Source organism: Anas platyrhynchos, chromosome 2 (genome assembly GCF_047663525.1).
Source record: "Anas platyrhynchos isolate ZD024472 breed Pekin duck chromosome 2, IASCAAS_PekinDuck_T2T, whole genome shotgun sequence".
Classification (NCBI taxonomy): domain Eukaryota; kingdom Metazoa; phylum Chordata; class Aves; order Anseriformes; family Anatidae; genus Anas; species Anas platyrhynchos.
Genome location: NC_092588.1, coordinates 62,192,209 through 62,218,823, shown reverse-complemented (window position 1 = coordinate 62,218,823; position 26,615 = coordinate 62,192,209). Strand labels below are relative to the sequence as shown.

General features: G+C 39.2%; 1 protein-coding gene and 1 long non-coding RNA gene across 7 annotated transcripts in view; one reads left to right on the top strand and one right to left on the bottom strand.

Annotated features, from left to right (window-relative positions):
• The window catches only part of MBP (myelin basic protein), a 111,201-nt gene that overhangs the window by 31,496 nt on the left and 53,090 nt on the right, over positions 1 to 26,615 (top strand). For all 6 annotated transcript variants that reach the window (XM_027451879.3, XM_027451882.3, XM_027451880.3 and 3 more), the window contains exon 3: positions 21,385 to 21,475. In XM_027451879.3, the coding sequence (XP_027307680.1) occupies positions 21,385 to 21,475 (91 nt within the window). The remainder of the gene's footprint in view (positions 1 to 21,384; positions 21,476 to 26,615) is intronic.
• Positions 1,246 to 5,534, bottom strand: LOC140001895 (uncharacterized). Its single transcript, XR_011807623.1, has 3 exons — positions 5,137 to 5,534; positions 4,114 to 4,209; positions 1,246 to 1,889 (listed from the first exon to the last, which is right to left on the bottom strand). It is a non-coding gene; the product is annotated as an uncharacterized lncRNA (long non-coding RNA).

The window sequence follows — 26,615 nt, the reverse complement described above, 5'->3', positions numbered from 1 at the left end:
AATTTCCATTAGTTATATTTGATAATTATATATATATATATATATATATATAATCTTGTGCAATATGTAATATATTGCCTTAGAAGACAGTTAAATCTGTAAAATCAGCATGGGTGAAGTGCTTTCGCCCTATTAGAGGAGAACTTGCTGAGCTTTGCCTATGGGGCCAAACCCCAGCAGAATCTCCAATATCCAGGACAATGACTGGCAAATCTTTCTCATGACACTTGTCAAAGTATTAAGCTCTGGTAAAAGTGTGTTCAATAGTTCAGCAGTGTCCTCATCTTCTTCCCCTAATGCTAGTTCTGTTGCCTCAGATGCTTCTGGGCACGATCTGGGGGTATTGCATGCCAGAGCAATGGTTTATATGACTTCTCCATCTCATACTTATATTTCTGATAAAGTAATTGACAGTGAAACTGGGTCAGTGAAACTTGTTGGTAGACATGGTTTTACACCATGCAACAGTACAAAGCCAAAACCTGAGCGTTGATATAGTCTGATGCTAAGCATCCTGCCACAAGAAAAGAGGAATTGCACATAGCTAAGGTGAGGGGAATCTTACTTTAATTTGTAAATTCATCAAAAATGAAATGGATATCAGAAGAAAAAAGATGAGGGACTTCCTTACAAAGTGTCACTTTAACAATAACTTCTCTTTTTACTTCAGAAGCTGAAGATGAATGATAAACAGCTCTTTCTAACGTAATTGCAGTTTTTTTGTACACCAAGTAAATGTAATTTGTCTGCGGCTGCAGTTCAAAAAGTATTTTTCCACCTTGAGCTAAGATGTCATGGGATATTTTTCCTTTTTAGTTATCTTTCTCATGCCCTCAGCTTTCATGACAGAAATACTTGCAGAGCATTTGCTAGAGGAAAAAATTTGCTGGAGGAAAAAAGTCTTTTGCAAAAGGAAATTGAAAAACTTTTAAGCAGAGTAATATGACTTTGTTCTTGATTGCTGAGATAAGGCTCATTTGAAAAACAATCTGATCTTTCAGTGCAGCATCCCGTGGATGTGGCCATTACAATATAAGAATTTGCATAGAGCTGAGAGCCACAAGTTAAATACCATTTACATTGGACAATTAGGGGGACTTCTGCACATCTCTTATAATCAGGAAGAGACGACGGAAACTGTGGGTGGTATTTTTTTATTATTTTTTTCCCCCTACAGTGCCACAGGATGACGTTCAGGTTGGTGTACCTGGACTTAGCTTTAACTGAAATATGGCAGTCGTAAAAGCACTGAATTTAGGGAGGTATGGAGGAACTCAGCTTGCTCATGACCTCCATACAGCTCAAAAGATGCAGATGCCAGAAATTGTAGCCAGAAATTGATGGTACCAGAAATTGTAGCAAGGCTATCATCAATGAGATCAATCCTTAAACAAGTCACTACTGATCAAAACAACAAAAAAGTCACCATTTTGGGGCCCTCAGTTATTCCCATTCTGTGTAAGAGCTTCAGGACTAGATTCACTGTCTGGTAGCACTGAGGTTTTCACATGACTCATGGAAATCCCAATATGCTGGAAACGTCTTGGTTAAAAGGCACTGGTTGAGACTGTTACGTTGAAATCTGAGTGATTTATGGTTTTGTGGTCATAACTGACTTACTAAATGTCTAGCACGTTTTCCTAGTCTTTCACAGTCCCCCCTTCTTTCCTCCCTTTACCTTCTTGGTCCCCCTACTCCTTGCACGCAGGTTTTTTTGTCACGCTATATTCTGCTAGTATTTCTATCTCTAATGCAGTCTAAACTCAGTGCCATGTTTTGATGTTTGGAGGCTTAGAAACAGCATTTAATGATTAACAGCGCAGTTGCATGCTTGGAAACAGTGACGAGACAGCCAGCTGCCAGGCAGTCTTATCATGGAGGTGGGAACACTGTAGAAGAGATAAAATTTGCAGTTATAACACACATCTACTTGAAAAATAGTTCTCTTCTAGCCAGATCTCTCTCTTTGTGTTGACAGAAGACGTTCAGCAACTATTCCTATCACCGTACCTTGCTTCTCAAGCAATCCAGTAGTGACATTGCCATTGTTTGAAAGAGTTGAAAATCAAAGTTCTTCTGTTGTGTTTTTTTTTTTATACCCAACTATCATTATATATATACATATATATATATATATACATGTTACATTTGTACCTGTTAAAAATTTGTCTTCTACAGAAAACAGAAGAATGGCTATTGAATTCTTTTGGGGGAAGCATGGATTCAATTGTGAGGGAGAAACTTGCAAAAACTTTAAATCCCTCTTTAATTGCTTATGTGCATGTGTATATACATGTATATAAATGTACACACACATATACACATATATAAAAAAAGATCAAGCATATATTGAACTACCTGTAAAAATGTGAGTGTATATTCAAATGTGTATTCAATATATATACCCCTGACTGGCTGCACATGTGTTCACTATGTGAGTTTTAAGAAGTGAGGCCAGCAGCCTTCCTCCCCAGGGCAGCTTGCTGTCCATTCTGATCTTCCCCATGAACTACAAGCTGAATCTCTTTTTAATGTTGAGCCAGAGCTTTCTACTATAGAAATTTGCCTTATGGTGCACAGTGAGAAAGCTTTGAATAATTACTTCCTTTTTTTTTTTTTTTTTTTTTTTTTTTTTTAATCCAGTGTCTGAAATCCCAATTGTTTTTATGAGACTTGGCAGATGCAGGTTGGTAAATGTGGGACTCTGAATCAGCATCTCACGTTAGTGACTGTAACAAATGAGGAATGCTTATATCTCATAAAATATATATTAAAGACAGTTCAATACTTGCCAATGCCATCTGTTAAATATTTAATAATATATTTAACGTGTTAAGTATGTAGTAATAGAATATATAAAAATCTCCTGGTGTTCTGTGGAAGGCTTCAGAGCTCACAATAGGTGAGACCCGCTGCATAAAGTAACAGTTGTTCTATCTCGGGTCCCCTGCTACACAGAAAACTCAGTATGTTTAGGAGGATTGATGTTATTTCTGGAGCTTGATCACATGAGATGTGATTCTAGGTCAAAAGCTGTACGTAACGAAGACTAAAACTTAGTTGTTTTTCTTTTTGTTTTGTTTTGTTTTTCTGCTGAAAGAAATAACTTGCAATATGCTGTGGGATATTTGCTGGTAGGAAGAGGCTTTCTTCTGTGATACGGTGCAAACCTACAGTTTCTTTCAGAAGCAAATCTGTGTTCATAGAAAACTTATGTTAATATATTTTAGTTGAGATTGATCCGAACCACAGTAATCCATTATGTTCAGATGTGACAAATTAAGTTATGGTGATTTGTAGGTGCGGAGAATGTGGGCTTGCAACATCTAGCTTTCAGTTTCTTGCAGGTTCATTTACCTGATAAATTACTTTCAGTGTTGATTTTTGTTTTCCTCTTACATCCAATATTTCAAGAAAATGTAATTCTCAATAGTTTCTGCTGCTGCGTATAAGGGATCAGAGACCCTCTGAATGTGGAGCCCGTGAGGGAGATGGCTCCACCAGGAGCAGGGCTTGGCCTCAATCCCACCTCAAGGGCCACGGGTCTCAGCAGGAGGCAAGTTGTTCTGGTTTTGCTCTGATCATCTTGCTTTAACCAATTATGCTACAAGCAGTGGGCTGGTGGAGCAGGTGCAGAGCTGCTTTCCTCCATGCAGAGAGCCAGATGGCCAGCTAATTGTCCCCGTTCCCGACTAAGTCTTGGCCAAGTCTCCTGCGCAGAGCTCAATTAGGCTGGTGTGCTGCCAAGGTGGGTTTTGGGGCTTTAAGAAAATGAGGACTCCAGGGACAGCTTTGGGCAGCTGGAGTTCCCTTGGTCAGTCTTCAGTGGGGTTAATTTCAAACCTTAATGTGGTTCCTATTTTTGTTTACTTGGTTGGTTGTTTTTTAGTGGTGGTGTTTTCTGTTTTTTTGGGTTTGTTTGTCTTGAAAGCAAAAATGATTGATGCCTAACAGGACTCAAGACTTCTTGATCTGAGCTAAGACATCTTGCTTGTTACAAGACTTAGCGTCAAGGTATGGTTGCAGCAGAGAAAAAAAAATAAGTAGCAGCCCATATTTTGAAGCATTGACTTTCTGGGATTTTGCAATGAGAACTTATACCTGTTGAGTTACCTGTTAAGGCAGAAGAGTTGAAGGGGGAGCTTGGGGTGTGGGGAGGAGGGGTGCTGTTTGGATTGGCTCAGCTTTCTAGAATCCTTTTGGGGGAATCTGTTAAAAAAAAAAAAAACTAAGACTTTTATTCATAGTACAAAATGGGAAGATATGCTAGACGTTTTGTAATGGGTTGTAAACTTCCTAAAAGAGATTCAAATGAAATACGTTTGCTTATCCATATGCTTATACTTAATGTAATAACTGCAGATATAATTTGTGTAACCTCTTTATGTGCTTGTTTGTGAAATGCTATGTGTAACTCCATCAGTTGTTTTTATGTCAAGACATTTCACTTTTGTTAGACTAAATCATTGTGGGAGATAAAACCGTTGGGTGTCAGAGGAAAGCATTAGATGAAGTGGAGTACTGTTGATAGATCATTTTGCAACAGTAGGGAATTGAATAAAAAAGATTCCCAGGCATTTTCAAAGGGCTGCCTGTTCTCTTCGTCACTGGAAAGGCTGTCTTTTGGTCCCAAAAGATTCTGAAGTCACACATTGATATTTACTCAGACAGTTTGAGTACACTGTCATTGACTTATTGAGTTCACAAGTAGTGTATATATATATATGTGGAAGGATCAAATATACAAGTTAATACAATACAGGTATTTAGACTTTTATACTTAGAGATGATGTATTCTTTTTTTTTTTTTTTTTTTTTTTTTTTTTTTTTTCATCGATCATGCTCCACTTGTTTTCTTCAGCCCTATATTTACTTTTTTTTTTTTTTCCTTCAGTGTTTTGACTGTGGGTTTGCCCTCACCAATTATACCTGGTGATTACATAGCCAGTAGATTATACTACCTCTAGGGATGAAGGTGAAGAGCTTTGTGTGTTCACTGTTTTGCTTGTGTCTGAAGCTTGCACTGAACAGCAGATGAGCAATACCAGAAAAATCTGTCTGAGGTAAACTTCAAAGAAGTTGTCTCTGTCCCTTTTTTAGGATGCAACACCAGAAAAAGAATGGCAATGGAAATACCTCTCTGGTCATGCACGGTTAAATTCCCTGCCTCGAGAGGCAGTTGAATGTAGCTGTTTGATGTACAGTGCCCTGCATGGCTCCCTGGGTTCTGGCTCACCGGTAGAATTGAGGCATAAATTCCAGCCTTCACAACACATATGCAGCCATGTAAAATTCTATTTATGTGCTGAGGGTTACTAAGTAACAGTTGCTGAGGGAAATGCAGTCTTTTAACTTCATGACGTCTGTGCACTTAAAACTGCCAGCCAAGTAGTGCATTAACATAGATTTTGCACATTAATGTAATGTGATTTGCTGTGGGCTATGTGCAAGCAAAATCTTTGGGAAAAAAAAAAAAAAAGCGACAGCAGTTTTGTCTGAAGAGCTGGAGTCTCTCTGCAGATGGGTCTTCTGAACAAGAGGTGAAACCCTATTTTTCCCCTTCTACCTCTTCCTCTGCTTGACACATGATAAATATGGACCCCGATATTATATATATTATGATATATGCATATATATATATATTATGCATAATATATATCTTTACCTGTATATATAGATTATACCTATATCTATGTTTTGCATTTGCATCTTTCTCCAAGGGTAGGAGGGGTGAGCAGAAAACAAACTAAAAGTCCAATGTGACTCAGCCGTAGGCTGGGTGCTGGTAATACAAGGAGAAGGTTGCCCTGAGCTGCGTCGCCTCTAGTAACTGTGTTTACCTCTAATTTTGCACAGACATTATCAGAGGATTTGTTTTTACTAAGGAAGGTTACCTCGAAAAGGTCATCTGTCTAGGCTGAGATGGAGTACATCTACTGAAGGAGATTCTACTGAAGTGAGCAATCTTTCCTTTAAACCAAACCAACCTTACAGCAGTGGCTTGAGCCGAAGATCTTCAAATACTGATGAAAATGAGCTGTTGAATTGTCATTAATTCTTACAGTTTTAAACTTATTTCTCCATTATAAAGCCACTTTTTGTCCTTGTGTATGTAAACGTGAATTTTGCAGTGGGAAAGTAATATGAGCTTATTAGGCTGTACGATTTGCTGATTGTAGACTGCATAGAATTTCATTTCAGGGAGGTTCGTGTGTTAATTATACTGTAGGTAAATGTACACAGGAGGTGTGCAAAAGTATAGACAAGTAGCTACTACCACAATCCTTTTATGAAAGCAGCAAAAGTATATGTAAGTCATAGCCATTAGCTTTCATAGATTTTTGTAATTTGTTTCAGCTGAATCCAAGGATGTTATTTGTTAATTGCCAAATATTACATCACAGTTGGGGTGTGATAGACAGGTTATTTACCTGGGCCAACATTTGCTGCTCTCATGTGAATAGTACAGTAACTTTTGAACCTTGCAGAATATACTTTATCTGTTCAGTCATGGCAATTGATTTTTTTTTCTTCTTGCTATGGATTATTTACCAAAACAAATAAATGAAAAGCCCACAAACAAACAAGTACCCTCACATCATCATTGCTTTAAAAGCTGGGTACATTGATTTTTGTTCCCAGCATTATAATTCTCTTGACATTTTTTGACAGGGTATAATTCTTAAGTACTGCCTGCATTTTTGCCTGTCTTTGAGACAGCATAGTATCTCAGCTTTTTTGTAGTCTCTTGTACTGTCCACCCATCTTTTTTTTCTGAGGCTAGAAGCTTTTCCCTCTGGGGAGAAATTAGTCCTGAGTTTATTATTGCTCAGTCAGGCTGCTGTTTTTCTGCAACTCTTGTGACCAGTTGTGACTGTTCAAGTGGTTTTAAACTGATGTATTAGCCACAGCTTTTCCCTTGGGAGGCTGTTGTTTCTAGCGACAATATTGGCTCCAAGCAAAATGTCTTTAAAGTCTATAGAAGGAGCAAAGCAGAACAAAGGAAAAAAAAAAATCTCAGCATAACTCTTAAGTACACATTTGTTCTTCTAACCCCCTTTCTTTTCACTACATAGGGATTTACAGGGAGCTTTTCTCTCAAATGATCAAGTTTAGGAGAACTGGGGTTAAATCTTGATGTTAATAGTCCCTTTCTTTGTTGCATGCTTCAGGAGCTATCCTTCACTTCCAAACATTTGTAATACAATCATTTACACTCATTTAACAGAAGTGGATGCAAAAAATAAACAAAACCTTTTCTGCACAGCTATTTTCTGGCCAGTTGGCCTCTACTGGTGAATGGGGTTGTCCCACTTCAGATGCAGGGCTTTGCATATGCCTTTACTAAACTTCATGAGGTTCTTGCCAGTCCGTTTCTGTAGCCTGTCAAGGTCCTTCTGGACAGCAGCTCTGCCTTTCCATGTAGTGAGCAGCTCAACAGTCTTTACTAAAGTCACTGTGTGATACTGGCTACAGTGCTGATCCCTGAGGGATGCAGCTGCTGTCTGACTGCCAGTTGGACTTGGTGCCCTTGACTGCAGACGTCTGGGTCTGGTGGTGCAACCAATTGTCTGCCTTTTGTATTCCACCTACCCAAACCTTTTCTTCCCCTGTTGGCTGAGGAGAGCAGCAGACTGTGGGAGTTGGTGTCAAAGCCTGTGCTAAAAGCAGGGCACACACCACCAATGGTTTTCCCCTCCTTCACAAAAGCAGTCATTTCACCACAGGAGACTCTCAGGTTGGTCAGACACTGGGTACATGTGGCATATCCAAGCAGTCTGTTCCCACCCACCTTCTTCACCCACGGAAACAGCTACCCTTAAAGCTGTTTGGTCATCTACTTTTAACAAAAATATAAAAATAGCTAAGCATTTTAAATTCATTTTATTAAGTATGGTTCTCACTTTACCCATGTGGTACTGCCTTTTCACTTCTCATGCAGGTGTTCCTATTGAGAACAGAATGTACCCTATCTTTAACAGTCTCTTATACCCCAATAAAGTACCATACTTTGGGATACATGGTAAAACAAAACAAAATGGTGGAGATGAGTTGCTCACTCATGTATAGTCCTCTTCTTTCAAGACAAATGCATATAAGGGAGAGAAGAGGCATAAAGCACACATTCTAGTTGGGCGATGATCCTTGTTTGCTTGAAATCTTCCTGCTAGAATGATGGGCACTGGTTACAACTTCATAAAAGATTTGAAAATTAGGCACTAAATTAAAAACAAACAAACAAACAAAAAAAAAGTGGAAGTTGAGGGGGAGAAGAACAAGTTCTCCTGCCCGAAGGTTGAGTAGAGATGCTGAAAAAGTAATACTTAGGTAAAGCATGACAAGCAAAATAGGAAACTCTCATTTTTAACATATAGCTCTTGAATTTCAGCATGGCATAGGTATGTCTTTGTTCCCATCTCCCCCCACCATGATACTTTTGTTCTCCTGAAGGTACAAAGAGTTTTTATTGGAACCTCATTAATGAATCAGCCTCTGGTAAACTGAATCATCTTTTTAAACACCAGTTTCTGTTTGCTTTTTGGTTCACTAAGTGAAAAAGTGGCTGCTCATAGGTGTGGCCACATTACTGGTATTACCATTTCTCCTGTATACGTGAATGAGAGCCTTTTATTGTCATCACTTCTGGGATTACTTCACTGGTAGTACGGAAGGTGGACTTTTATTTTTACAGTCAATTGGAAATTGCTGTTGCCTAGTCTTTCCCACGTTTGGTGTCTTGTTTCACTTTACATTTGGAAAATGAAGTTACAACTTAAAATAAATTAAAAAGTAAGGAAACGCTGCCCCTTTGAGCTGTTTATTTAAAATAAAAAAAAAAAAAGGGATTTAAAAAATAAACCCAAACCAAAATTAAAACAAATGTGCTAATGAAGAATAGGGTTGTGCATAGTACAGATGGAGTATTGCTTATTTAGTGATGCTTATCTGTTCATACTTTTCATAAGGTATGAAAACAGCCTTATGAAACATTTATATTATGGAGCATGTATCTTACCATATTGGACATCTGAAGACACTTTTTTGAAAAATGCATTTTGATCTTAGGGTGTTTTTGGTGTGCTTAAATGGAAGCAATCATATATGCAGGCAAACCTCCCCGATTTCCACGTGAGTAATAGTGTGTATTTGCTGATGAATCAGGTGTCACCTGGGTCTGAAGAAGCACTAAGTGAGAAATTTGGGTGAGTCATTTCCTCAGGCTCTCAAGGTTTGTCTTACCATTGGCTCATTGTGGTACGTAGAAATAAGTTGACTCAAGGTGACTGTTTCTGAGAGCTAGCAATGCATTGAATTCTTGATCTATAGGAAAAAATGCAACATTTTACCTGTACTCATTGCATAACAAATCACAAAGTCACAGTAGAAACTAGCCCCATAACTTCACTGAAGTTTGGATAAACACAAATAAGATTGCATATGTGAGTAATTCACATCAGCATGTGATAGTCTGGGCTACATTAGGGTGTAGGTGGGCTGCAGAGGAGGGCTCCAATATCTGAAGGTGATGGTGGAACCGATACAACCAATTGCTTGGTGGCCTGGTAGCCAGAACTCAGAGAGTTCAAGCTCTTACTGATACCCTGTACGATGTCTGGAAGCCCCAATGAGATCAGGTGCTCAGATCAGGTTTAAAATATGAAGTCATTAAAGCGTATTTAACTCACAACTGCATAGGCATTCCTGTACTCTTGCTGCTGAATGAAATTGCATCCTAATGTCTTGTAGCTTGCTTCATGCCTTGAGGGACCCCTATATACCAACTGTGTAGCAAGGAATGAAATTGGCCTGTGCCATTCATTAACCTTTGCTCTTATGTTTTATGTTTTCTTTTTCTTGCTGTTGCTAGACCAGGGTCAGTGCAATCTGAATGCCAGCTTAAACGTTTACACGCTGATTGAACAGTTGCCTGAAAATAAACAATTAAAATGTCATCTCTCTGGGCACCTTTGCTATACAAACGTTTCTGTTTTGTTTTTTTTCCAAAGTAAGTTTTGCCTCTAGGACCTTGTTATTCAATTCTGAGATGTGAAAGTTCAGTTACTGGACACGCAGTTTAGTGTTTCAGCTTGTTAGCTTTGTACACATGTTACAATGACCCATTTGTCTTCCAGTCATATTGGTGTGATTGTAACTGCACAGTATTTCTTGTGAGAGTGCCTCTGTGTTGGTTTAAAGCATGGAGGAAAGCATTGTTCACTCGTTTTGCATTTAGAACCTAAAATCACAGAATTGTAAACAAAATCAGGGGAAGAGGTATCTGTTTTTATATGAAACATTGGCATAATGCCATTTATACAGTGGTGGTTGACAAATAGTGCTGTGAAGGCATTCATCTTCGTGGAAAAAAAAAAAAAAAAAAAAAAAAACACACAAAAAAAACACAAAAAACAAAACAAAAAAAAACACAGGATTTAATGGTGAGTTCAGTAGAGCCTCTTGTGTAGAGTCCCAAGAGTTACAACTCTCACTGCTGGCTACATCATGAAATTACTAGTTTCTGAAGAAGCCATCACAGAAGAAAACACCAACTTCTGAGTAATGTCAGGCTTCCCACCTCCTCCGAGTGCTTGCCAAAAGAGAGATCTGGGGGGGCCCTATCCGGCTGCTTGCTGAAGGCTTTGAGAGCACCTGTGGGATGGCTGAAGAGCCAGATCCCTAGCTTTCCTCTCAGAAAATAATAACACTGGGCCGTGATCTTGTGCATATGAACACTGGAAAAGGAAAACGATCATTTCAGTAAGGGTCTACCCTTCTGTTCCAGCAAAATTGAACATTTCTCCTCGTGTTGGGGTCATCTTGTGTAGCTCTTCCTTCTTTCTGGCATGGATTGCTTTGGGTTAATTTTTCTGAGATTCTCCCGGGTTGTGTTGTAGTGTTTTAGTGCTAATTAGGTGTATCGTTTTGCTATTTATTGTAATTTTTATGACAGTCTTTCACGTTCTGTTTAGACAGCTTCTGGAAAATGACTGACAGCTAGAATATTTCTGAAATCAGTTAAACCTTTCTTTAGAGCATGCATTTTGTGGTTAAAAAAGTACCTAGGGAAAGTGGGGAAGGGATCGTTATTTTGCTGCTTTTCACATGCCCTAGGCAAAACCGTAAATTGATTGTAATCAGCTTTCTGAAATTGTTTTCTTAATGTCACATTCAGAAAAGTAGGAGTGTGTACACTTCAGTATACCTAGTTCTTTGGCTGTAGGATGATTTTCACAGATTCACACATTTTTTTCCTAAGCGTGAACAATCTAGGCATTTTTTTCTGTGTTCTGGTAAGGAATAATATTTAAATATCATTGACAACTATGGATTAACAGTTGGCTAACACTTGAGAGGCTTGCAGTGGCCTTCTGAGAAGGTCTGCCAGATTTGGGCCCGTAGTGGGACTGCAGGTGACCAGATCCTTCAAACGGCGGTGTGACTTTCTGAAAAGGTAGTTGGTACCAAAATTTAGTATTTAATTTAAACTTTCTTTTGCTTCCTGCTAATTGTCTTGCATGACGATTGTTGTTTCTAAGAATTGATGAACAAAGACTCTCTCTTAACGTGATGTATTTTAAAAAGTTTTAGTGCTAGAAGAATATGATTGAATCTGTATTTACTGGATTTCTTTGAAGGAAGGGGAAGCCTATGCCACAAAAGAATAAAGGATGTTTTACAGGAATCATTATTGATGAAACACTCTTTTGTTCTTTCTCCATCTTTTTGTTTTTATCGTGCTTTTTTGTTTGATTTTTTTTAACCGAGTTGTAGCTTTCCACTTTAATGAGGAAGGAGAAGAGAACAGAGAAACCAGACCGCCTGCACAAAACTATTTCCCTGCTCGTGTTGCTTGGCCTTGCCCGATCACTATTCAGTGCTGGTGATTTAAGGTCCAGTTCTGGAGGTCTTTTACAAAGCCATATACTCTCGAAGTGAATAGAGTGTGTGCCTGTTTGTATTAGTTTCCTAAAGTGGGAGTTGAAAGGCATCACAGCAGTATTTGTTACCATTACGCAGGCTATTTTGTGCCTCTATCAGCTTCCTTCAACTACAAAGCCTGGCTGCTGTGCCAGCTGTATTTCACAACTCTTATCTAAGAAAAGCTGAACCAAAACACTATTTACATTTGGAAAATTGTATTTCGATTGTTTGGTGAATATAACCCCATAAATCTAGACATTTGAAAATACTGTCTTTTAAGTGCTATTTGTTCATTTATTTGCACTACTCTCAGGACCTGAGCTCATTCCAGGATCACTGTGTAACAATACTCAGATTCTTTTATCATCTTGAATTTAATATCGAGCTATTTACATCAAATAGCTTGTGCCATTCAGCTATTTAGCTCAACCTTTTGTGTTTTGTCTGGATAGGCAGGAACATTTGAAGGCCTTGTGATTGGTGGCTTGTTCGTGACAGCTTCTCTCCTGGCCTGACGGAGGACATGTGGTTGGGCAGTGAGGGGGCTGCACCCCAACAAGCAGCTGAAACCTCTTTTTTTCTAGGTTAAAATACCTTGCCAGTTGAAAAGACAAAACTATTTTTCTCAATGTCCTCTCCCTCGTGATAAAAAGTAAAAATAATTATTAAAAATAACTCAACATCTTGTAATAAGACTTAAGAACCTGTTCTAGTGTGAGGAGTCCCTGCTAGTTTTTTTTTTAGGTAAATATACTGTAATATCAGGCAACTTGGATATAAAATTTCTCTTAGCTTTGACGTAGAAATAAATTTGAAAATACTAGAGAGTGTGCCAAGTGATCTAAAGCAGTGAAAATGGTCTTCCCCCAAAATCACTATATTTGAAAAATTAGATTATAATATTAACTGATTGGTGTTATGACCAATTCTTTTAATTCTTGGCAAGCAAGAGTAAAGCCTACTTTTTAAATGCTGAAGATGTCTTGGTAGTTTTCAGGGAATTGAAGGAATGTAATTTTGAATCTAAAGTGCTTTTAAGTAGCAGTTTGTGAGTCTTCTTTCCTCAAGAGCTAGGACTTGGGAAATGAAAATTAAATTAAATTCAAGAAGTTGGAAGTCCATTATTAGTGTTTGGTGAAAATTGTTTCCAGGCATTTTTTTCTGCTCATGATATTGAACTCAGAAGGGGGTTGGATTAGTCTAATGTATCACTGCAGGTAGCACACTGAAAAAGTTGTTTAAACGTGTCTACCCTTTCTACCCTTTTTAGTGTTTTGTTTGTTTGTTTTTGTTTGTTTGTTGTTTTTTGTGTGTGTGTGTGTATTTGTTTTTTATTTAGTACCTTAACACAGAGCAAGCATTAAAAAGATAGTCATGTTATTCAATAAAGCCCATCTTCAATTGCATATAGAAATAACTTCTAAGTGTATGTTGTCATCTTCAGTTTGTACGCTGAAGGACTGCTACTTGTCTGCGATGGAATTAAGAATAAAAATCCTGAAGTGAAATTCTAGCCTGCTTGAAGTCTGGTTTGCTGCTGGAAAACTGAGCAGAGCTCAGCTGTTGTCAGGAACTGGTTTTCTTCTCTGTGTGCCTAGCTTGACACTGTTATGCTTTAGCTCATAGCCTGCCTAAAACCTGCTTTGGTACTTCAGGTCCATGTAAAATATTTTCCTTGTAGGTAATGGAAGAAAGCAAAAAAATTTTTGATTGAGCTACACATTTTCAGCCTCTTTGCTGTTCATTGCAGAGGAGCACACAAGTAAAATCCCTACAGTGCTGCTTTGAGGTGGGTTCGTAGCGGTGCGGTACCCCTGCATCATGCTTCACTGCTACCTGCTTCACCTCGTGTCTTGCTTCCTGTGGCTCAGAGGGGCAAATCAGCAGCCCTACTGCCACAACCAGTCCTGTACATAGACCCCAGTGGAGGACTCAAGGCTGAGGAGCTCAAAGAGTCTGGGCATGTATTTTGCTTTTTAGTCATTACCAACTGCCAAACTCAAACCCATGATACCAGAAGTTCAGTGTAGAAGGTTGTAAGGCAAACTTTGCCTGAAAAACAAGATCCTCTTGTTCCTCTTAATCCTCTGGTGAACTTTTTTTTTTTTTTTTTTTTTTTTTAATGATCATGGATGTGGTTATTTTTCTCTGTTGTTCCTTTTTCTGTCACTGGTTGCTAGTTTTTGCATCTCTGTTGCGCCTTTAGCTGGGGTGTATTCAAATGCTTAAGTGACTCGTTTTCTTCTGGTATATCAGATAGCCCTATTCATTCATTTTAGATCTTATCAAAATGCTAACATGTATGAGCGGTTTCACTAGCAGAAGGAAACAGGATTGCTTTTGTGTACTTTTCTTTATTATTGCCCTTCAGAAGGACCTCACGTGGTGGTGACACTGGAAAATTACCCATCTAGTAGGGTTCAATGCTGCCCTTGTTCCATGTATTTTGAAAAGAGATTGCAGACTACAGCATCAACATTGCATTTCAGACTTAAACCATGCCTTTGTAGGGGGGAAAAAAAAAAAGAGTGAAATATTTGTACTTCCTCAACATGGGACTAAAATGAATGTGAAAGGAGAGTGAATTGGCAAACAGTCAGTCCAGATCAGATAAGAGTGGACTGGGAAAGCATGGGTATTGATGGCTATTGCTCTTCAGACTACTCTGGAAATCTTGAGCATCTTTGGTGACAGAGATTAGCTATTTGCTTGAAGTTGAAGTGCCTGTTGTTTCTGCCGTGGCTCATCAAGTGCTGTTATGGCTCCTCTTTGGTCCATTAGGGCAGGAGCTGCACCCGTTCGCGTGTTTTCTGCTTCAGGAAAAGCATCCGGGATCAGAGTGGGGAGCGCCCACGCTTTAATAACGTTGCCTTCAGGTCAAGTGCTCTGGAGGTTATTGAAACCCAGTGTATTTCCAAGTGCACTTTTAGGTCCTTGTATTGATCTTGACGCTTTGGTATTGCGCGTGCCGCTGTGTCTTTTGTACAGCTGGGGGGTTGTCACCCTGCTGGGATGATTGGGGTGGGATCGGTGGAGGAAATAGCAATTCACTTCTCTGTCTGTGCTTGTCTGCAGTGGGCGTGAGTCACAGTCAGGCTTCCTGTGTATGGTTTCAGCCCTAGTGTTGCACAGAGTAAAAGACACGTGACAGGATTCTTGCTTCAAATTGAAAATATTGACCTGGAGCATGTTCTTCTTCTTTGTCTTAACTTGTTTCTTTGATTTCTGTGCTGCTTTGGGAGTATTGCTGATACTACCTACATCTCAGGAACCTGCAGAGTAGTAAGAGGTCGTTCACATAGGTTTCTCCTCACAGGATACATGGGCTTGTTTTGAGTGTGGGTTTTTTTTTTTTTTTTTTTTTTTTCAGTTCACCCAATTCTTGTGAAAACCTTAATCTTTATACAGGTTTATTTTTGGTTTGGTTTGGTTCCCAAATGAATTCTGTCATTTTAGCACCTTTACCCCAGATGCAATTAACTTGTGCAAGTTGAGCGGGCACAGTAATGTAATCACTTATTTATATTTTCTCCTTATCGCATGCTTGAACCTCCATCCTAGCACCAGGGAATACCTTATCGACTAGTAAAGGCCATAACCCAATTGGTAAAAACTTGTCCCTGAACAAAAGCAGTTTTAAAATGTCCTTCATAAATGGAAGCAAACAGCAAAATAGCGTGGAACTGACAATGGGGAACGTAGCAATATTTTTTAGATGGAATTCGGTACTACTTATTGCAACCCTTAGTATCTTAGGGTTTTTAAATAGACTTAATGCATTTCTTCAAAGACTTGGACAATGAGTTTGAGGCATCTCAGTCCTTTTTCAGGCCTGCCTTGAGGGTTAGTAATTGGATCCTTTAGTTTGAAACTTCTTTCTAAATTCTCCATTTGGTGACAAGAGCAGCCCAAGTACTGCTGAAGCTGAGATTTTGGAGTGCCAAAAAACTCTCCTTGGAGGACTCTTCCTCCCTCTCTCTTCCCCTCACCTCTTTCTGTCACTTTTTCATTCCGTCACTTCATATCTTGAATAAGATTTTGACAAACACAGAGGAATGTAAGAATAACTACTCCATATAGAAGTTGTTGAATAAAGGATATTTTAAGTATTGCATTTCCAAAGTGGGATATAAAGAACCTGTAGAAATGAAAATTGTATGGGGAGTATCAAGTCTACCAGAAAAATGGAGATAATGGCTGATTAAGTTGTGGTTTGAGGGAGTACTTTATTTATTTGAAAATTATTGGGAAAATTATGAAACACTTTCATGTCTGGTGGAGAATGAAGAAGAAGTTAGAGAATTTGAATCTGTGGAGCTAGCATGAACCCAGCTTCAGTCTGGTATAACTGTGTTGTGCGTGATGGGAGTAGCCTCACTCAAGGGGGTAGGAATTAATTACTATGGCACTGTTAAGATTCACCATTCAGGATCTGCGTAACAAACGGGATGCTTCCTAATATGTATGTCAGTTTCCATGTTAATGACAGGTGTGGTAAAGGATCTCCACAGTTAAGAAGAATTAATGGCTGACTTCAGGAAAATGCTTGAATACATTCGTTAATCCAGGTAGAGGAGATCTCGGGCCAGGCAGTGTGTCTCAAGTTCCTGCTGTCCACAAGGTTGTCTGCAGGGTCTGTTTGGTTGTGCTAAGCAGCACCTGTAATATTCCTCCCAATGTACAGGAGCTAAAAATTTTGAGACTGATGCAGGTCTTTGAGAAGGAGGCAATAAGAAATGTTTCTGACTTGTTCTAATGAGACTTGCCTGATAGCACTATTGTTAGTGCTTAGTCTGGGGATGCAGAACATGAGGCGATAGTGGCAAAGAAAATTACCCCTGTTAGGAGTGACTGAGGTAATTCTTGCCCATTTTAGCTGTATTTGTTACTTAGAAAAATATTCATGCATTTCAGACATACTGATATGTGCCCCTCTATCATCTTACCGTCACATTTTGAAGCAGCGCATATCTACCATTTAAAGATTTACCTTTTTTTCTTCTTCAGAAACTCTGTGGAAGGTCAGTTATCTCTGTTGAGAAGAGGCAAAGTATATAATGTCCTGAAGGTGTACAGTCACCTGAAGATCATACATCCATTATGTGATTATTAAATGAAAGGCGGCCTTGTGTAAAAGAAATTAGGTGAATATCACTGCAGAAGTGAAATATCAGTGATGGTTTGCTGAGTTCTTTAGCTGTGTCTGGAGTTGTATGATTTACTGCTATGGATACAATTTGCATTATTAAGATTATTATTGTCTGCAGCAACTTATGCTTTTTCTATTCTTCCAAAATGGAGCTTACTGCCAGTCAAATCTGTTTTTGTCTGCTAGAAACGTCTGTCTGTCTTCTGCCTGTTGTTTATCTTAAATAATTCTGTAAATCTAGTGTAGAGGAGGAATCAAACATTTTATCATGCCCTGAGTTCTGCTGCATCTTGGGGAGTTGCATGCAGGGAAGGTAACTGCTGTGGGCAGTAATGAAGGAAGGACACACAGAAATGGAGAGATGGATATTCACAGTCTGTGGTGTTTTGCTGCAATTAGAGCTTCTGATGTCAGTATGGTACTGAAAAATAAAGGAAACAAGTATATTTTCCTTTTTGTCTTTGGGTTGGAGCTAAGCAGACTGAGCACATAATAAGAGAACAGAATTTCTTGTACAAGGCAGGGGTGGATGTCAGCACAGACAACACAAAACTATACTTTGGATAGGATTTCACAGATTTCTTTAATTCTCTTGGATAAAACACTAATTCCGCTTGAAGGCTTGTTTGATTTCTGATGAGAAGTTTTGATTTGTCTATGTTTTTCCTTTGCAAAACAAAGTCTTCAAGTAATAGTTTTATGGTGAAAGGAAAAGAAATGAGCTGTTTCTAACTAGTGTGCAAAATGGCAAGGGAGCTTAAAAAGTTGGCTTGAGTACTCAACAGCACAATTCTCACTTCCGAGACTTAAATTTTCTTGAGAAAATGAGCTGGTTTGGTAAATGCAACATGCTTCACAGTGGCCTGCCACTGTAGAGTCTGCAGAACACTTAGCATTGTAACTCAGCATTTCTTAATATTTCCTATTTGTTAAAGATCCTCTAAATAGTCACCGATAGCAGCAAAATACAAACCAGCCTTGCTTCTTGCACTAATATGTGTGTACACAGCCAGAACATGATTTTCATATCAGTATTAGTTGTGGCAAATATTTTGATAGCTGGCAGTCATTTGTATATTTACATATAAAAGATTGTGAAATGTTTTTTAGTATAGAGACTGGAGTGCTCTCTTGAGACGTGATGGGATGCATCAAACGTGATGGAAGGCAGGTAAACAGAGTCTGGAGGAACTGGTGATCTGCCACAATGGGAAACTGGGCCAAAAGTGTCTTGTAGCAGATTATAACACAGGTTTCAGTATTATTGAAGCTGAGGAAAGAGCAGCTGTTATATATACACATCTGCATATATGCAGTTACAGTGTATACACACATCTTATTTTGCAACTGCTTTGTAAAATGGCACAAGTATTTCTAGACTGTGGCAGCTTGCTGTGACTTGCTGTTAAGATATACTAGGTGCTAGGTTTTTTGTTTGTTTATTTGTTTGTTTGTTTTTATGGCATTTTGGACCAAGGTTGGCCTGATTCCCAAGAAAAATGCAGCTCCACTGTGCTTTGGTAATGACCTTTGCAGTTTCTCTTCTGATGTCAGAGCACCAGCAGAGATGGGAGTGTCTTCCTCACTTCCCCAAAGTGCAGGTTGGAGGCTTTGAAAGCATCTAAGCACACACAGAGTGCCTTTCTCATCTCAGGAAACCCTACTTGAAATCTGTTTTGAAGCAAATTTTTGTGGGAGTGCTTTGGATAGAGAGGGGGAGTTTCTGTGAACTTCATTTAACTATATAGACCTAAATCTGATGTAATCTATAGTTTGGGGGAACTAATCCTATAAAATAAATTTATTTTGCCAGTTACTCCTAAAATTGCAGTGAGTGCTGAACCTGCAAGTCAGATCTAGATAACATTACATTTACTATGATAGGTACAAAGGGCCTTTATTTTACGACCTGCCACAAGCACTTTATCACTGTAGGTAATGAATCCATCCTGGTACAGCTCAGGAAGTGTAAAGGGATATGTTTTCACTTTCTGTTTATTGGCTGGAAGGACTGAGATATTTGAGTACTTTTGGGACACTAGAAAATAGAATTGAACAACTGCCTATATCTTGCCTTTTAAAATCTGTTTTAGTATAGAAATTGTTTTTAGAGCTTCTGGGTCATCAGTTGCTCCTTTGCAGTGCTTTTCTTGTATCAGGTTTGGTAGTAAAATATTAGCTATGCCAGTAACAACGTATCATGTAAGTTTTTAGTGCAAATAATAAAGCAAAAGAAATCTTTTTAAAGTTAGCTTTTTTTGGATAAGGAGCCATGCCAAAGAGATTTACATCCAGCCATGTACTGTCATGTCTCAGACTTAAATTCTCAGGCAGCTTTCCTGTTGATATCTTGGAGCGGACATCTGTCAACGCCAACAATGTAGCTCATCCAGGGAGCAGGCAACACAGCTGCTATGTAGTCTTCCCTGGTGATTTAACTCAACCCAAAATATCTCAGGGCTCTGTCTTTCTAGCTTTCCTGAGAATGCCAAAAACATGTTTTTAGAGTAATGGATGTGAATGTCTCCCTAGAAAGAACACGGTGTGACAACTCACTCCTAGGTACTGTCTATGAGTACCAGCTGTTTTGTTGCTGCTGCTCCTGATGTCTTGCAGCAAGTTGCAGACTCAGCCGTTTCCTAAAAGGAACAAGAGCACAGAGAATAGCAACCTCCCTCCTTTGGCTTTACAGTATGCTAGGTATGATGGAATACACCCAAAAAATGAGCTGACAGACACTATCTTTGCACAACCTGGAGCAATAGCTCTGATGACAGTTTCAGTTGTCCCCTTCATCTTGGAGAGCCCTGAACTCTGTTTGCTCATCTAACTGCATGAATTTTGTCTTTTCCATGGTGGCACAGTGGTGGCTGGGAGCTTTTTGCTTTTTGGCTCACTATTGTAGCAGAAGTCCTCTTCTGCTTTTTTCAGAACTGGTCTCCATCTCTTACAAAAATGATGTAACTGAGTTGCTGTTTGCTATGGTGCAAGGAAAATAGGATGGAGAGCCCAACTTTAATACATGGGTTACTGAGCCAGTGGCCTCTACTGGTTCTGTAAGCCAGTACAGGCACCATGGGCCTTGGCATGTGCCTCTTGGACAGCACCTGCACACTGCAGCTAACACAGGATAGCCACGGGGACAGGGCTCAAGCATTTGTGCTGATCACAAAGTTGCTTGTCTAAAGCCAATTGTCTCTCAGTGTACTCACTGCTGGTTTGTGACCATCTTCCTGAAGGACACTAGTTCTAGTTAACACAAACTGAGGTTTGCATCTACTAAAACTGACTGTCTCCTCAGCGTTGAGATTCATAGCTGATGGATTTTCTGCTTGGGATGTTCAGTTTGGTACCTCAAGAAAGTGTAGAATCCTTTCTCTTCTGCAGATCATTTCCTCTGAAGCACAGTTTCTCCCCTTTCTTCTTGTTTCTGCTTTTCTTAACTCTTGTCTGCTGCTGCTGTGACACCATTAGGCTTCCTAAGACTTAGTCAAATTGTTTTATTTTATCTGCTGTGCAGTTATTAACAAGGGTAAGCAAGAGACTGCTTACAGCTTGGAAGTGTGCTGCAATTCCAAAGGCAGAACTAATATTTCTCATGGACTGTATAGCAGCACTTCCAAAATGTAAGTCAGAAATTATAAAAAAAAAAATCAGAAAAAATCTGAAATAATTTTAAATCTCTTTCATTGTGGAAAAAAATACAGCATTAGAGAGGAGGAGACAATTGCGTGTGATCTGCTGTTACAGTCAGACACATCAGTAATTTTACTAACAGCGTCACCATTAGTTCTGTGGTTACCTTAGAATTTGCAGGAAAATCTCATCATATTTGGAAAAAGAACCTCTCTAAAAATTGTACAGACTTTTATTTAGCTATATTATAAGGGAAAAAGAAAGTGTCAACCAGAAGGAGGAGTATGTTATAGGACATGTAGCCATGTTTATCTTTTGGGAGAGTTTTGCTTAACTTTAAATAAGTAGAGGTGCAAGGAAGACAGTGGTGAAAATGTTTCATAATGAAACAGCAGAGAAAATGCAATTATTTAGACTTAAGAGCAAATGACTGGAAAGTAGGAAAAAAAAAAAAAAAGATAAAGGAAAAAAACTCAAAGCAGAACAAATCAAGAAAATCTGTGTTTTCTGAGTGTTTTGCAAAACATGTATATGAAATTCAAAAGATACCAAATCCCTCACTGTTAATGCTTCTGTTTTCACTTAAGAATATAATTTTTGCATAATTAAGATGTTTGAAGAAAGTTTCTGGTTGATGACTTTAGAATACCTAATCTGAAGAAATGTTTTTGTTACAGAATGCTGAAACCAAGGTGGAAGAGGCAGCTAAAGAGAGTCCAAAAGCAGCAAGACTAACACAGCAGTCTTCAGAGGACAATGAAGTATTTGGTGAGTTATTCAGACAATTGGGAAATGTTACTTGATCTATTTTGTTTTTGTGTGTTTTTTATTGGTGTTGCTTTGGTAAGTCTTGTAGGTGGTGGTTGTTTTTTTTTTTCCCTCTCTCCTAAAAACAGAAGAAATAACTCCTTCAACATCCTTTTGATCTACCTGAGTATGGGCAGTACAGTTCCAGAGAGATGTGGAAAGGTGGAGGAAAGGGTGAAGAAACAAACAAAGAGTGATCAAAGGTGTGAAATATATGTCTGAAGAAAAATTTGTAGTTGGTTACTATAGAGGAGAAAGAGTGAATGCAAGTCTTCAACAAAGTTAAAGATGTATGCGGTGAGAGTGAAAATGAACTTTTCTCTGTCCCTGATGGCTAGAACAAGCAGCAATTGCTTTAAATTGCAGAAAGACTCAAATGTTGGCTAGGGGAATCCTAAAACAAATACTGAAACAGTGGCGTGCGTCATCTAGAAAGTGTGGAGATTCATCATAGTTGGCCTTTACAAACAGGTTAGACAAGTAACTGTGTAAACTGATATAAGAGAGTTCATTTTGTGGCAGAAGGATAGACTAACTGATTGATGACACATGAGGATGCTTGGAGGCCTAGATTTTAGATGAGTTCCTCTTGCTGTGATTTTTTTTTTCACAGGTTTTGCTGATAGTTTTCATATCAAATAACAATACTATTTTTGGCCTCTTCTGCTGAAATAAGACTGGGAGAAATAGCAGGAAACCTTTGTTTTTCCAGCTTTATACAGGTTTTATGGTAGTGGGACTCCACAAAAACAAAAAACAAACAAACAAAAAAAAGCAGTAGACAAAAGTTAACGCAGGAGACGATGAAGATTTGTCAGTGAATGTAATATTGAGCTCCATTACATTTTGGAATGGAAACTCTACATCTGCAAAAGTGATTTGGATTTTATTAAGGCTGACTAGCTTAAAATTTTGGATGATTCAGCTATTTATGAGTACACTAAGGAATTATTTTTGTTCTTTCTAGGTACAGAAGGAGTGGAGCGTGAATAACTAAATTTTTCTTACTATATGTGGAAACAATGCATGTCCATTTAAACTGGTTTGGGCTAAAATCATCTTTCCTCTGTGAGCTAACGTAGTGTGATTAGCACATGAGACTGAATTCCTGGCATGAATTCTTCCAATACTGATCATGCAATGCCAGTGGCTGAAGAATCCACAAGTGGACTTAAGTGGACATAAGAACTAGGTTTCAGCTTTATTAACTTAGTGGCGAGGCTCTTACCTCACTTCCTCTACATCTGCTCCACCAGTTATTTGCAGCAGATCCAGTGCGACTGGTTACAGCACCCCACAGCACTGCATAATGTGTGTCTGAAACTGCACCCTTTCTCAGTTCAGATCTCTCTAGTGCTCCTCCTTTGAGACAGATGGAGAGAGCAAAGCAGGGAGACTTCAGTCTACTTCTTTCTACTAGTGAAATCTCAGGCTTTTAAGCAGTGCCTCAGAGGCTCTGAGACATCTTTATTCTGATCATTAGCCCCAGATAGTAGTGAACTAAACCAGCAGTTAGTTGGTCAAACCTGTGGCACTTATCACATATGGGGATTGTGAAGTGTTTTTTTTTTTGTTGTTTTTGTTTTTCTTTTTTTTAAAAAAGGGGGGTGGGGGGAAAGAGTTAGGGAATTAAAAACATGAAGTTCACTATTGGTATATTTAAAATTTTTGTTCAGTGATCACTGCGCAGTACAGAGTAATAACCTCGCTACAAATTCGTTTGCTAATTTTAGAAGGTGAATAAGCTGTGTCCTACCTGTTCTTTAAAGCTAATGATTTACTAACAAATTGTGAAATATTTCCATGTTCTAAATCTGTAAACTGAACAGCTTATCTAAGATAAGCCAGTGATCAACCTTTGCTAACTTGGCAATACAAGAAGGAAAATTTCTTTCCAGCTCTAAAAATGGTCAGCATCTTGTATCAACTCTTTTACCACTTTACAAATGAAGTCTGGCTGGTTTGCTTTCTAAAATTAAGTGAAAACTGGCTGGAAAGAACTGGCAAGTATGGTGCAAATAGAGTCTGTAATCTTGTTGACCCTTGTGCAGTAAAGAAATCAAAGGCTGAGGGTGCAAAGGCAGTCACTTTAGAGTGAGACTCCCTGAGAGTCAGGGAGGACGTTTTTTGCAGGTACAAGTTTTATGTCTCTGAGAATGGCACTGCTGTACGTAACTGCCTTTCCCTGCCCTTTCTGGGCAATTTGTTAAGAGATTCAGATCCAACGTATAGACGATAAACGAAAAGCTTCAGAAAGCTTTCCGTAGGTGAGGAATTCGTTGTCCCGTAATTTACATGGTTAGATTACAGGCCCTGCTCACTTATTCTCCGTCTTGATCTATTTCAAGCCATTCTTCATTTCTTCCTTCTTTCTCTCTCATGATGCTAATTATAATGAGTGTCAAGTATGCACCAAGAGTTGCTTAATTTATAGCTTCAGCTTTGACTAGAAACCCTCTTCAGAGGAATTTTAAATAGCCTCCAGCCTCTTTGAGAGGCTGCAGCACAACCTTCCTTTTTCACATACATCACTGTCTTCTGTGTTTTCTTTTGTGCCAAAGAACACTTTCCCTAGCTTTATCTGGACAATGCCACCCCCTACAGAAAGGTTAGCACAAGGAAGCGAAGGATTCAATTCCAGCCTGAAACAGTCACAAAGCTTCCTTTGCAAAGGGGGATCGCGTGCCTTGACTCGTGTTGTATTTCTGTGCACGAGAGCTCGGCGGGCGCCCACGGGAGTCTGGACCCCTGAAATCATTGTGGCTGTCCCTCTGCACTGAGCCACCCGGTGGCAGCAACTGCCAGTCCCCAGCAGCCCCCGGACTGCCCGAGCAAAGCAAGCAGAAATCTCTTAACTCCCCCCTCTCCAAGGTTAGTATTGGGCCAGGTGACGAGGTGATTTATCAGGGGAAGGGAACCCTCTGTATTGTCGACAGTGTGGAAAATATGCAAGTGTTAGAGGCTGTTATACACTGAGGATATCTGAGGAAGCTGTACTGCTTGAATATATCAGTGTTTCTTTTGGAAATACTTTCTAGAGAAAGTGTGGTTTCTGCAGTTCCTACCAGTTGGGTATGGGTTTGGAGGCAAACACAGTATTACTGATTGAAACTGCTGTGGTGATAAAGAACCAAGTGTGGATATCTCTTTCAAGTCTGCTAGACCCAACAGTGCTCTCTGTAAATCTGAGTAAAGATTGGTTTGCTACTGGGGAGGGGCCCCTGGTGAGTGAACATGAATGTCTGTTTTCTTCTTCATTAGTTGTATTTGGGAACTATCATTTTGGAGGGTTTTTGTTTGTTTTGGGTTTTGTCTTCAGTTGTCCTTTACTACTAAATTTTTATACTGCCGTATGGCTGAAATGCCCTCAGCAGCAATGGAGCTCCATTATTCTAGATCCTTCACACACCAAAAAAAATGGGAAAAGAGTCAGGTTTGTACCGTGTTTTGGAGATCTAATTCTTAACAGCGATGAACTTTTAATACAAAAAGATAGAGTAGACAGATGGAGCATAAGGGTAAGAGAAAGGGAATCTAGTCTGTATGATAATGGTATGTGTAACAATCTAATTCTGAATTAACAAGAGTTAGTTTTGTTTGGCCTTTGAAAGGATTTTCTTGTAACACCCAACAGAGTTCTGTTGTCTGTTCTACACTGAATATGCATCTGTGATCTAGAACTGTGCTGTCCTGCTGCTACAAACTTCTGCTGAACTTGCACGTAGTCAACATGGTCTCTGTTGCAACCAGTATGTACTCGGAAAGGATCGTGAATGACTCAGTACAGGAGAGAGATAAAATATTGCTGGGTAGAGTACTGTGCGTTTAAAGAAATGGATCAGGAGGTGACAGCTGGCTTTGCTTCCAAAGATAACTGTAAAATATCTCTGGAAAATTCAGAAGTTTATTAGATCTATTGCAACACTACATCTGTGAAGTAAAAGTGGAGGCCAAACTGCCTGCCATCCTGACTAGGGTGATTGGACCTTCCTTGGGTGCAATCCTTTAATGCATTAGCTTGGAGAAGGACAAATGCAGGCTTGTACTGATAAGTTTTTTCTACTGGGCTGAGCAAGCATAAAATTACATGTAAGGAAAAATTCTTTCAGGGGGAACTGTGATATGTTGACGGCGTGTTCTCTTTGATAGCACACATCAGCTTTTCATTGCTAACTTTTCAAGATACAGTAAGTCGTGATATCCTCAAACAGGAAAGTTTCATCTCTACTGAGGTCATGTCTAAAATGGTACCTGGAGAAGTGGCCAAAATGTGGTTCCCCATGGCTTAGTGTTTTTCAGTCATCCTTACTGGATCTTGCAGCATGGAGTTGTGCTGTGGTTTTCTTCGGTGGTTTCTTCGGTGTTTTTTGTTTGTTTCATTTTTGTTTGTTTGCTTTTAAAGAGGCAAAATTATTTATTTATTTTCTTAAAATATCAGAACTGTGGAGCTCTTTTTCACCATTTACTTGAGCAGGAGGTAGGCTCGGTTCTGCATATGGCCAGGTGGCACTGAGCGAAGCACCGTCTGTCGTTCTGCCAGCTTTAGCTTCAGTGCTGGTAGATCCTGAGGTAGGTTTTGTGTACAGAGCTCAGGGATGTAGCTCAATAATGTGCATTCAGAACAATCCCACAGCAACCCCGACTAACCCTGATTCATCGTTTCTGCTGACACCCACTGCTCTGTTCTACACGTTAAACTCCTGTGGATATTTGTCTAACCCTGCACAGGTGGGAGAGTTCTGTCTCCATGAGCTTGCCATTTGTTTTGACAGGCGTAGGCATTGTCACTATTGCTTTTTGAGTTCTTTTTTGCTTTTCAATCCCTATTTAAAAAGGGAAGGGGCAGAATGAAATAGGAGCTGGAAAGATTTTAGTATCTCCTGGCTGCACGATCCCTTTCCCAGGTGATGTGGTAGTGTCAGGGACTTGCTAAGAGCTGGGTGTTACTGTCTTTCAGTGACCTTCTTACTAGGAAGCTTCTCTTGTTGTAAACATGGTTGATTGTGGGACACAGGCTGTGACTTTAATGCAAAATAGTGGCAAGCTGATTTCCAGCCACAGAGGGACATTTGTGGATAGATTTAAATGGTATCATACTAGC